At 41.1% G+C, this 11,971-nt stretch overlaps 2 protein-coding genes across 2 annotated transcripts; both read right to left on the bottom strand.

Annotated features, from left to right (window-relative positions):
• Positions 1–5,867: 5,867 nt before the first annotated feature.
• Positions 5,868–8,306, bottom strand: LOC116215484 (F-box protein At3g12350). The gene is made up of 2 exons (XM_031551208.1): positions 7,159–8,306; positions 5,868–6,518 (listed from the first exon to the last, which is right to left on the bottom strand). The coding sequence occupies exons 1-2, from the start codon at positions 8,044–8,046 to the stop codon at positions 6,051–6,053; spliced, it is 1,356 nt and encodes a 451-aa protein (XP_031407068.1). The 5' UTR covers positions 8,047–8,306; the 3' UTR covers positions 5,868–6,050.
• Positions 8,307–8,737: 431 nt separating this feature from the next.
• Positions 8,738–11,439, bottom strand: LOC116213321 (exocyst complex component EXO70A1-like). Its single transcript, XM_031548209.1, has 3 exons — positions 10,551–11,439; positions 9,692–10,470; positions 8,738–9,507 (listed from the first exon to the last, which is right to left on the bottom strand). The coding sequence occupies exons 1-3, from the start codon at positions 11,340–11,342 to the stop codon at positions 8,943–8,945; spliced, it is 2,136 nt and encodes a 711-aa protein (XP_031404069.1). The 5' UTR covers positions 11,343–11,439; the 3' UTR covers positions 8,738–8,942.
• Positions 11,440–11,971: the final 532 nt, after the last annotated feature.

The raw sequence follows: 11,971 nt of genomic DNA, 5'->3' as shown, positions 1-11,971 counted from the left end.
AGTATTTATATTATCAGTCACAGTCAATGGAGGGTACCGTCGTTGCTAATTGGCGAAGACTGGATCAAATTGCGCATATAAAATTAAAAATTAAATGGAATATTAGATTTTAATTTGGTCAAGTGAAAAGGTTTGAAAAACATGGTAAGTCGAATAGAAGCTTCCCACATGGATCTTCTCTTGATATGACTTTCTAATCTTTGGGGGAGGAGGCAAATTGCAAAGACATTCATAAATTTAGGGGGCAGACAGAGAAATTTTCCCTTCTTGGATGCATTAATTGAAGCACTTAAATGCAAATTAATTATCCTTCTAATTGGTTACAAACTTCTAGAATCATTATATTATTACCCACAAAATAAGCTCAAGATTACAATCTTCTAGGGAAAAAAAGGTACAACTTACAGGTGTACATATGGAGTGTTAATTGCTATCAAAGTATTCTTCGTGCCATGTCAACCATATCGATAAAGATTTATCCGTCTAATATGCTAAATCGACTGATTGATCCTTTTACCTCGAAACTAGTGAGAAATTATCGCCATGCCATCCCGAAAAGCATCAACACGATGGCTGGAACTCTTTGTTTTTGAGTGGGAGATTTGTCCATCTAATAAGCTAAATCGACTGGTTAATCCTTTTGACTCGAAGCTAGGCTGGAACATTTGCTTTTGGGTCAGACATATTCAGTTTTTAAAAGATCTGAAGATATTTAGGCAGGAAAGAATTCGGTCGAATCATTGTGGCGGGCTTCGAATAAGTTCAACATTATTCTCTTTAGAGTTTGGATCCCTCTTTGGTAGTTATCGTGTCGTATTAAAACGCGACAAAATTGTTTAGTATGGTTTGATGAGAGTAGTATTTCCCTAAATGTAGGGGCATCCTAAATTTGTGAAATGTGAATGCGTGGCCAGTGCAATTAACCAAAAGATAAATGAAAACAAAACAATGGAAAATGTGTACGTATATCTATTTCTAGAAGGGGCACTTTATTTATTGGGGTGGTTAGTTGAATAAATGCACAAAATGATAGTCGTTCGATAGGGAAATATGCATGAACAAAGAAATTCTGTCATCCACACCTCAGGTGGGATAAGGTTGTATTCACCCAAAATATTATCAGCATAAAACTTCGCTTGTCTTATCCGATTTAATGTTCATATTTCACGATCACGCCTCCACATAATTAAATTAGCATCATAAGCATATGCTTCCTTTAAAAAAAAATAATTTAAATGTCATAATCCTTTAGTAGAGACTTCAACTTTCATACTTTTTTTTCCCCTAGTATGTACCATGATATTTAAAAGCTCATGCCATTAATGGGCTCTGATTAATCCAATTCAAGCTGGGCTAACCTATTAAAGGGTAAAACTTTTTCAATCAAGGATTTTTTCTATTCACAAAGTTCGAACTCGAAATCTTACCTAAAGGGAACTAGCCGAACCGCTTGAATCAATTCTTGTTGTTTAACTTCCATACAAATAATTTTCTGTTCAAATATATATATTCTTCAATGATCTGCTATTCAAAATCTAGAGTTGCTACTGGCGGCTGAAAAATAAATCGAAAAAATTTCTTCGATCCCATGATCACCGTGAGCTTGACTCTCCAAAAATTTCAAATCACTGATTGCTTGGAGGATACGAAGGCTGAAAATATTCATTAAACATGCATTCTTATATTATATTAAGAACATTATTATTATTATTATTATTAAAGAAGTAAGGCAAGTCCCATTTTCCTCCTAGAAAATTGTCAGACAGTACCCGAGTAATATAATTGTATAATAAGGAATTTATGAATGAAATAACTTGAGAAACTGCGAGATTTAGGGCTCTAAGATGAGGAATTAGTTGAAGGTGACTTGGATTGCAAGGTGGAGGTCAATTGCGTTTGCTTGGTAAAGAAAACTAGAGGTCAACCCTGAATTATTATATACTCCTGATTTTCCTCTTTAATATTTCCACCGAAATTTTAATTTCAATTTTGCACATACAATGACGTATATTTCAAAATTTTATTTATATTCACAGCTTTCGTCTAGTTTTAAAAATTTTATAATTCTGCATTGCTACAATGTCGAGAAAAATGATAAAAACTTATTGGACAACCGTCAAATTCCCACATTAATAAAAATTTAAAAATGCAATTTTTTTTAATAATTATTGAATCATTTGAAATATATTTTTTGATTGAGAGCAAATGTTGGTTCCTTTTATACAATCTATCTATAAATCTATCTATAATCTATATCTATCTATGTCTATAATCTATAATCAATAATTAAAACAGTTCCCTTTGGGAGCTATGGGGGAGAGTGGGTGGATTTTTTTCCACCCACACCCCATCCTCCTTTTTTTAAAATATTTTCTTTTTATAAAAATTAATTTAATTTTTTAGTTTTTTTCGACTTTTTTTCGGTGTTCTTTAGATTTGGTTGACAAGATATCCGATAATTTTGTTTACCTCTTAGTTTAAATGACCATTATGGTTGAACCAATTATTCCGAGAAACACTTCATTCCTCCTTTAAAAAAAATTCATCTTTTGCTCAGTGTTTGAAATTTTGACTTGGACAATATAGCGGATAACTCAATTAACCCCTCGCCTAAATGAACAATTATCGTGGTTGGACTGACATTTTTCTTTCTCCAACTTTTAGCTAGAAATTTTTTTAAAAAGAAAATATAAAAGAATGTTAGATATACAAATTTGCTTATATATAATATTTTCTTTTCCAAATTTTAGATCGATATTGCAACTTGAAACTCTCAAGTCCTTTTTAACTTAATTAGAATGATTAAGTTTGGAATTTCCTTTGTGTGTACCTTTGTTATCCGAAAGTATGAGGCAATAGAGCTCTACTATTTCATGTTTAAGTTTGGCTAACCCACTAAACGATAAAGCTCTACCAATTGTAAACTTTCTTTATTCACATGATTAAAACTTGAGACCTTACTTAAGGATAAGAGACGTTGAATATTAATTTAGAAATTTATATAAGAAGAAACTTTTTACCTCCTTTTCCTTTTCCTTTCACAATTTCTTTTTTATTTGGGCGGTCGGCGCCAAAGGCCCAAAGGTCACCACCACCACTATTTTTGTAGGGTTATCAATAACCTATTTTAAAAAAATTCTATTGAAGCCCACTTAGGTTATTTTTGGTGAATCACGTGGAAATATTAAGCGTCACGTTGGCAAATCACTATAACTAAAAGCGAAATTGATATCGTAATAAACACGGTACAAAATTAAAAATTGGTATATTTTCATGTGATCGGCACTGTGGAGGAAGGACGATGTTAGACTAATTCTAAATATAATTGTGAATGATCCTATATAATTCAATAACTACCATCAAATATGAACAAGTTGAAAGTAGATCAAAAAACTTTATTCATAGATAATTATTTGTATCATTTATTTTTATCTATATACTACCTAGATTATTACATAAATTGATATAATGTGAATAATAAATAAATAAATAAATAAATACATTTTTAGACCTTGCCGCATTGCGCGGGTTTTAGCCGAGTAATAACTAAGTCCCCAAGTCTGAGCACTAGGCGTCATCCCATTAATTTTTTTTTGTATATATAATTTTTAGAATTACTTTGTAATTGCTATGATGTCTTTATAATAATTTATGTTATTATAAATTAATGAATAATAGTGGTTTAGATTTAGCATTTTTATATTATGTTTATATTTTGTCTACATTAATGTAGGAATCAAAAGAAGTCAGTTTAATTACATGAACTCTCCTAATTTGGAATGCACCTTCATACATGCTTTCTTGAGTACAAACAGGATATTAGTTTATGGTTTTAATTTATGGAATCAGACGATTAGTTTATGGTTTTAATTTCAAGTTTGGCCATATATTTTAGGTAGTGATGTTAAAGTGTGCCCTTTATTTTCAATTCTCTAAATTTTACTTCCGATGTTCATAAAACTATTGCAATCATCCCAAAACCTTACACGGTTAGTTTCTCAAATCAAACATAGTCATCTTAGTGTCTGTGCGACTTCAGGGAGGGGTCCGCATGTTCTTGCCAATCGCTGACTTGATGGCTCGAAAGTAGCTCAATCCCAACTCTTGGAGAGCTAAAACAGAAAATGTTTAAATTTCAGGGGTAAACTGAGACTAAACTAAGGGTATGTTTGGTTCGCAAGAATTCGGGTTTTCTTCCCTATGAATTCCATATGGAATACTGATTCCCTAGTTTGGAAAACCACTTATCCGGAATTGGAATCCGGGTCGGGCTGCTCATCAGGCATGGATGTTGAATATGCATTCATCACATGGACACGTTGAATGGCCATTCTTGATAGAATCCTCATAAAGAATAGAGGCGAAATCTCATAAATGCCCTCCTCCATTATTCGAATTTTCGAAGTGCGCAATCCGTACTGTTCATCGTCTTCCTCATCTCCCAATCTCTCTCCTCCAATTTGATCGATTCTTTCTGTGGCTCTTCCATCTTCTGCAACTGCACTCCCTCACTACCCGAACACCCCTTCGATCAGCAAGGCGAAGACGTAACAATGACATGGCCGAGGTGGGCAGGTTGCGGCGGGTACAAAGACAACGAAATTTCTGAAAATCGAAAATAACCTTCCAAAACCCTAGTTTCCGATTTGAAGTCGCTGGAGATCGCTCTTCGCAGAGGCGGCAGCCAACTCTGTCATCTCCCGATGGGGTCGTCGGCCTCGGGTGACCTTAGCTCAGGGGTCGCGAGCATAGGTTAGGCGAGCCCAAGGCTCGGAAAGCACCGAGCTTGAGAAAAACTTCTCTCTCTCTCTACCCAAATTGAGGGATCCGACCCTTGGTCTAAGGTTCACGTTGCAAGGGCCGATCCATCCGTGGGGCTCGCGAGCCCTCTTGCCTTCGAAACCATGGAACAATTGGGGTTTGACTTTGCGAAGACGATGATCAGTGGCTTATTTTTAAAAAATTAATTTCCTTTATCTCTATTTTTATTTCAATATTAAAATAAGGGTATATACTTCTTTTGATTTTGCAACATATTGTATTACTCGTGCATTTCGGTCAACAAAATATAAAATTTTAATTTTCAATTTTGTTATCCCTTTCAACCAAACAAATAAAATTCTATTCCCTCTCAATTTTAATAGTTGTTCATTCTATTATGTATCAATTTTATTCCGATAAATCAAACATACCGTAAGTTCATATGGAGGATTGTTGACTATATACATATAGAAGCCAAGTCCTGCGAGGGATAATTAAAAAGAATAAGCTTACGCGCTTCAAGCAACCCAACAGTAATCAATTCGCCATGCGCCTGCCTCCTGAATTCACTATTGATCAACCAATCAAACCGCGGAGATGGTCAACCTCAGAAAACCACGAATCCGGTCGGTTAGTCTAAACAAGACCTAGATTCGAGCCGAGTCGGGTCAGCAGCTGAAAGTTGTATTCGAGGCAGTCTGAATTGTTCGACTGTTATTACGTATCTCGTTATTCGTTTGGAAAATTTTTTTAGATAATCCAACCTCAAATGACGTAGTGAAGAAAAATCAATAAGAATTCTTTAATGAATAATAATTATGACAATTATCCCATTAATTAGTATCAAATCCTAGTTTCATGCAATTTGATTGGTATTTCCTCATGCTACGTGACGAAGTAATATCACCGAATAGCTTCTCTTCTTTTAGATTTGATTCCAGAAGGATTACAGGAAGTTGCAGTTTATCTGTTCAGAAACTTCCTTTCAATTCTCTCAGCACACTCCATTAGCAATTCTTTCCTAACTTTCAATGGCAGAACTTTCTTTTTGGTTAGTCAGAAGAAAATGAAAAAAATAAAAAAAATAAAAATCACAGGGAAGATACTTTACGAAACATTGTTCTCATTGAGATATCTTGGAGAACACGCCAGTTAGATTTCACATAAAAACTCCAGCAAGGGATATTTCAGACAATGCTCGGGGCACAGCCTGGACAAGTTTGGATCTACAAGGTTACAACTTACAAACCTAATATGTACAGCAATCAATTGAATTGGCAAATGTAATCTCAATCTTTATCTGGCTCCTCTACATCGAGGAGCTGACCATCTTGAGCAATATGCTTCAGGTCTACAATGAAATTGTCCCTCAGAAACCCGAAACCAAAAGTCCCGTTCTCGTACTGCCATATCCTCCCCTCCACATGCCTGGGATTAACAGGAGCGTTGTCGGCCATATCAGGAATCAATAGATCAAAACTCGAGTTGATATGGAGTATGTGGGAGACTGTTTCAGCCTCATTTTCTGCTAAATAGCAGCCGGGATCTCCAGCTCGAGGGTGCACACGATTATCGTAAAAGAACAACTCCTTGGGAGGAAAGGGGGGCTTTATATAGTTTGAGTTTGATGTCCAGAAGACAAGAGGGCAGCCTGAGAACCGTTCCGCCGAAGAATCTCCAACCCTCCTGCAGGCAATGCCTCCTATATCATCGTATGTCACAAGGTAGAAGTCCAACTTTGAGTCCTGTGCGATTCCCTGAGAAAGAAGATAATTAATGATACGACAGAAAGTTAAGAAGACAAACAAGTTCGTTTTTCTATCCTATATAGTCTCAAATATGATCTCAAAAAGACCCTTTTATTTTTTTTCAAAGTGTGTGGCAGCAGCAGCGCCATTACTGAGTAATGAATTTCACCAAATATACACAGCACGCGATAGATTTAGAAAGCCAGCTAATGAGATGAGTTTTGCAGTCCCCACTGCCTGAATTTCTCATTATGAATAGAATCTCACGAACAGGTCTAGCACCACAATTTTCAAGAAGTGCAGTGCGTTGAACCCTCCACGGAATCGGCAGAAGCGGTTTCTCAAAACCTCCCCGACTTGAATATCTCAAAACCTTGAACAACCAATCTCATCGTCCAACTCAATGAAACCAATTACTATCGCATTTCAACAATCAGCACCTCACTGAAGACATCGTGGATGCACAAACAATTCATCTTTCATTAGGGGAAATGCTCCAAAAACTAATAATGCTTAATTCATTAAATTGCCACGACTGAAGCGAGAAACCAGTGAATCCATATTCGTCGTCCCAATCTCTCTCAAGCAAAAATCGAACTTTAAAGTATTCCTAACCAATATAGAAAGCACGTAACTTAGTGAAGAGTACCTTCCACAGCCCCTGCAATGGCCGAGAAGTTGTGGGCGAGCAATTCACGATCTTAATGAAGTGCTCGGGCTCCCATTTCCTCCTCCCCTGCCTCTCCTTCTCCCTCCTCCTCTGCCTCCTTGAAGACCCGTTTCCTCCCGGGCTCGTCCGGTTGGCGAAGTACTGGTACATCTCCGACATGTACTGATCAGGCAAGCTCCCCGGCAGCCCATTAGTATCTACTCCATTGACCTCCTCTTCATCGTTGGTCAAATTTACCGAGCTCGAACTCCTCCGGAACCCGAACCTACTGCTCCCGAACCCTTGCACATTCTCTTCCACCACCAAATGCGAGGCCCCCATGAAACTAACATTCACGGGAATAAAATCCCCCTCTCGGACTGCTTCCTCAGATGGAAAGCCGCTACTTTTCTCATTTGGGTCGAGGAAGTTCACAGCCTCGCCGCTCGGGGAGAGGGACAACCACAGGAACGGCGACTTGACGACGCCGTAGGTGCCATTCTGGGAGGGGGAGACCCTCGAGCCGGCGAGGAACTTGGGTCCCCACTCGAAGAACACGAGCTGTGGCGGGGAGGCGGCGGTGGAGGACGGCCTGGGGTGGCCGCTGCGGCGCCAGAACCCGATAAGGCTGTCCCACTCATTGAGGGTCCGGTAGAGGAGCCTGAAGGAGATCTTGCCCTCGCCCCATCGGGAGATGAGGGTCTTGGAGCCCCAGCGGCGGTCGCAGAGGGCGTGCCATAGCCGGCTGCCGCCGCTGCAGAGGGAGAGGGAGCGCTTCGAGGTGCAGGCGAAGGCGGCGATCTCCGGGAGCGAGAGGAAGGAGAGGATGCAGAGCTGGACGTCCTCCGGGAACTCCCCGAAGGGAATCGCGTGCGAGCTCGAATCCATGATTGACTGCCCGGAATCAAGAATCGATCTTTCTGGGTCAAATCGAAAGCTCTGAAATTTCTTGATGGGCAAGAGGATATTAGAAGGAAAATCAAATTGGGTTGAAGCTTTCGGGATCAATCCAAGAGGAAGAGGAAGAGGAGGAAGGGAATGATGGAAGATTCTTGGAGAGTTAGGGAATGATTCCTTGAGCCGATGGAGTCAGCAGCTGTGAGTTGTGCGGGAGTCGACAACTCCTCTGTTCCTCCGGAGACCGGTTTTCCACTGGACGGTTTTTTCTTTTTTTTTTACGGAATATTTGAAAATCCAATAATGCCCGATTAATCCAATTGAGATGAGTCGATTTACTGAAGTATAAATTTTTTTCAGTGTGAATTTTCTGTATGCACAATTATCCGAATCGAAAACCTTACTTAATCAAAATAAATATTGTATTGCTTGAAATAATCTATATTGATTTCTTTTTTTCTTTTTCCCAATTTTGTCGTTCTTCCTAATCATTCCTCTCTCGAAAGTGCATACATAAAAATAGAAAATATTACGTATTGACATCAAAAGGGACTTGCTTCCAATTAGGGTGTGACATGCTTCCAATTGAGGAGGGATACGATTTGACAAATTATGCTTCCTACAAGCTACTTTTATTAGCAATTGAGTAGTTTAAAATCCACTGAAGGTATCATCTATTAAAAATGCTAATTTTATTGTAGGAAGTACATATTATTTATCATCTATAAAGAAGAGCCATGCACGGCTTTACAACTTGAGATTCTGGGAAGTTCTTTCCTTTCAAGAACATGAACATGTTGAATTTTGACTCGAGAGACACTTCAACGTGCCAGGTAAAGCCTTCTGCTGAAAAAAATTCCATTTGATCTATCCGGTCAGGAAATCCTTCAAAGTTCACTGGCATTGGATCTAGACCGTCTGTAGTCCTTGACGTCGCGTTCCATGGGACCCACCGGGTTCCCTCCGAGCCTCCTGGAGTCCCTCGAATCACGACGCTTCAACTTACTGCCATCCACCTCGCGGCGATCACCCCCATCAAAGATCTGACCTAGCAGCCCCTCTAATGACTCAGGAGTAACATACGAGGTCCCCTCCAGCACCGAAGCATATGAATCTATGAAGTCGGCATATGCAGGGATCACCAGCTTTAAGGTCGCCTCCTTAATCTGCTCTCTCAGGTCGGCCTCTGGGATGATGTAAGAGCTGCGGTGCATCTGTGAGATCTCCTCGAAGCCCTTCAGAAATGCCTCCATTTTGCCTCGGGCAGCCTCCCGGATTGGCCTCTTCATGTTGAGGTTGTCTTCCCTCTCCAGTAGCCTCATGAGCGGGCCCCAGGCCTGCTTCTGATACATGTATGCCGACTCCTCGGCAACAACCTTGTTCTGCCTCTTCATGTACTGGTCCCCGAGCAGCCTCCCGAGCTCTGTGTTTCGTGTCCTCATGTAGATGTACCTATTAACATGTTTCTTGATAAGTGTACTGATTAACATGTTGCGTAAGTATAATACAATCTCATGAGCTGAACCTTTTCAAAAAATCAACTTCAACTGTTCTAATGATAAGTCAGAGTGAGTGTTACAGTAATAAGTATGTTATGTCTTCATTTTATGTGTGGCGAGTTTTCAGATCGTTGTACCAATATGTGTTCATCGCGAACACGTGGGCCAGTATCTTGTCCCGGTACTGCGACCTCTTCGACTCCACGTTCCTCTGGAGGGCTTCCATGACATTCAAAATTGCATCCTTGAGTAGATTTTCATCGCTTTCCTGTTTTGATAAGATCCCCTGCCTCCATATCTGCTCAGTGCGTAGTACTTGCGCCATAGGGGCATTGTAATTGTGCGATGCCAGATACTTCAGATAGTTAATGGCATATCTCACAAGCTTTGGGACCGAGCCGTTCTGTGGGGCCGCAGAACCTTCAGAGTTGCCCTCGATTTGGAGCCCAAACTCCCAGAAGACCTTGCTCGATGCGTGGACGAGGAGCTTCTCGAGCTCTCTGAACCGGGTGCATATATCGGCCCCGGCTTCACCATCAAAGATGGACGAGAACTCCGGCTTGAGCTTCTCCAGGGAATTGAACATGTCCAGTAGCTTGAACAGCTTCTGGGGCTCCTTCTTGCTCCTCGCTACTCCCTCCCCAAATCGGAAGAAGACCGCCATGATCTTGTCAGCAATCTTCACAAAGCATTCAGGCCAAATTAGTCCTTCCATGATCCCTCCCAGGACTTGGCTGCAGAGCTTCTTCTCTGCCACGAACACGATCTTTAGAGCGAGCTCAAAGTGTTGGATCCACAGGGCTATTGCCGTCTCCAGGTTTTCCCATTCCATCTCATCGATCTCTTCGGGAGAGTACGTCTTCAGGTACTCAGGGTTTAACTTCATCAGGGCCTTTGCTGCCCTCCTGTATCTTACCTGTTATGCAATGAGATCATAAGAAACTAAAGAATTGTGTTTATGTGACAAGGCAAGGAAATTTGTCAATATTATGCTACCTTCACGAAGATATCGATGCAAATATCCAAACAATCATTCCCTGTAAGCGTCTCCGAGATCATACTCAGGACCTCGATCTCCTGCTCGGTACCAAGATCCAAATGGGAAGCAACCTCTCCCCCTGTCTGCTCCTCGCCATTACTAATTTCCCCTATGTTCTGATGCTTCAGCTGCATCAGCATACTCTCGAACTCGTCCTGCAGGTTAAGGAGAGCCTCATCCAGCAGCCCCTCAAATCTCATTGCGTCAACTTCTGTCTCATACAGTGCCTTGAGGGTGACCATTGTCTCCCGAAGCCGATGGGTCCGGAACTGGTCTGTGGCCTTGGTCCTGCTCAGGAACTCCACCACCTCCTGCAACTTCTGAACAGCTGGCCCGCCATCTCTGGCAATCGAGTCTATGGCCTCGTTGAGCTTTTCGACGGAGCCCACATACCTGAGAAGCTGCCTGAGCCGCTTCCTAGGGGAGCTGTCGGAGGAGAGCTTCGAGGAGAGGTCGAGGAGCCGGTCCTGGAGGGACTCGAACACTCGAAAGCTGTCAAGGAGGGCCAGGGCTGGGGTGATGGCGCGGTTTATACGGGTGTCCAGGGCTTTGTTGGCTATTGCTTGGGACTGCAGTGGGGCAACCCGCCTAGAGGCGGTCGAGAGAGCCTCATCGATCTGGCCAAACCGCAGGTCCATCTTCTCAAGGCTCCTGTCGGCTTTCTTCGAAGCCAGGAGGAGGGCTTTCAGGTCGGTCCGTGCTAGCTCGAGGTTTCCTACTGCAGAATCGTCCACCAATCTGGAAGCCATTGAAGGACCTTTCGGTCGATAATGGTTTTAGACGGGAAAGGGGCCTGCTTGAATTGTTCTGCAATAGCAGCAAAGTTGATTGTAATGATGAAGACAATTCGATCACATATGAAACTGTCACATGAATGACAAGCTCGAAGCAAGGGAAGGACTTGATCAATCGATAGAAACAAAGTGCCAAAGTTTGGATTTTCATGGAGGAAGCAGACAGATGGAGGAGTTAGGAGCATCTTTTGGAATTTATGGGATTTATTTATATCATATCATACAGGAAATCGAACTGACAACCCTGCTGATTTATTTTTGACATTTCGTGTTCTTTTATGGCTACGTGAACTCAAATTCTGTCGACAGAAGCACCCGATATCGCTAACATCGCCTAGTTCTCACGCGTATTGATTGTATAATATTCGATAAAGTAGGACTTATCACGATTTGTGCTCGACCTTGAAGAAGAAAGGAAAGAAAGGGAATGGCTGTCTAATTTTCTTGTTGGGCCAGAACGGCTATCTGAACAAGCTTCGGCGCCTTGGGCTGATTTTTGCCTCATGGTAAGCAAGATTGCCTAGTGCTGTAAGGGCAAAAGGTTGGTACACGAGGGTCAGAACTCGCAATGGGCGGTAATCCTC

The sequence above is a fragment of the Punica granatum genome, chromosome 7 (assembly GCF_007655135.1).
Source record: "Punica granatum isolate Tunisia-2019 chromosome 7, ASM765513v2, whole genome shotgun sequence".
In the NCBI taxonomy this organism is placed as follows: Eukaryota; Viridiplantae; Streptophyta; class Magnoliopsida; order Myrtales; family Lythraceae; genus Punica; species Punica granatum.
This window is presented reverse-complemented; position numbering and strand designations above follow the sequence as displayed.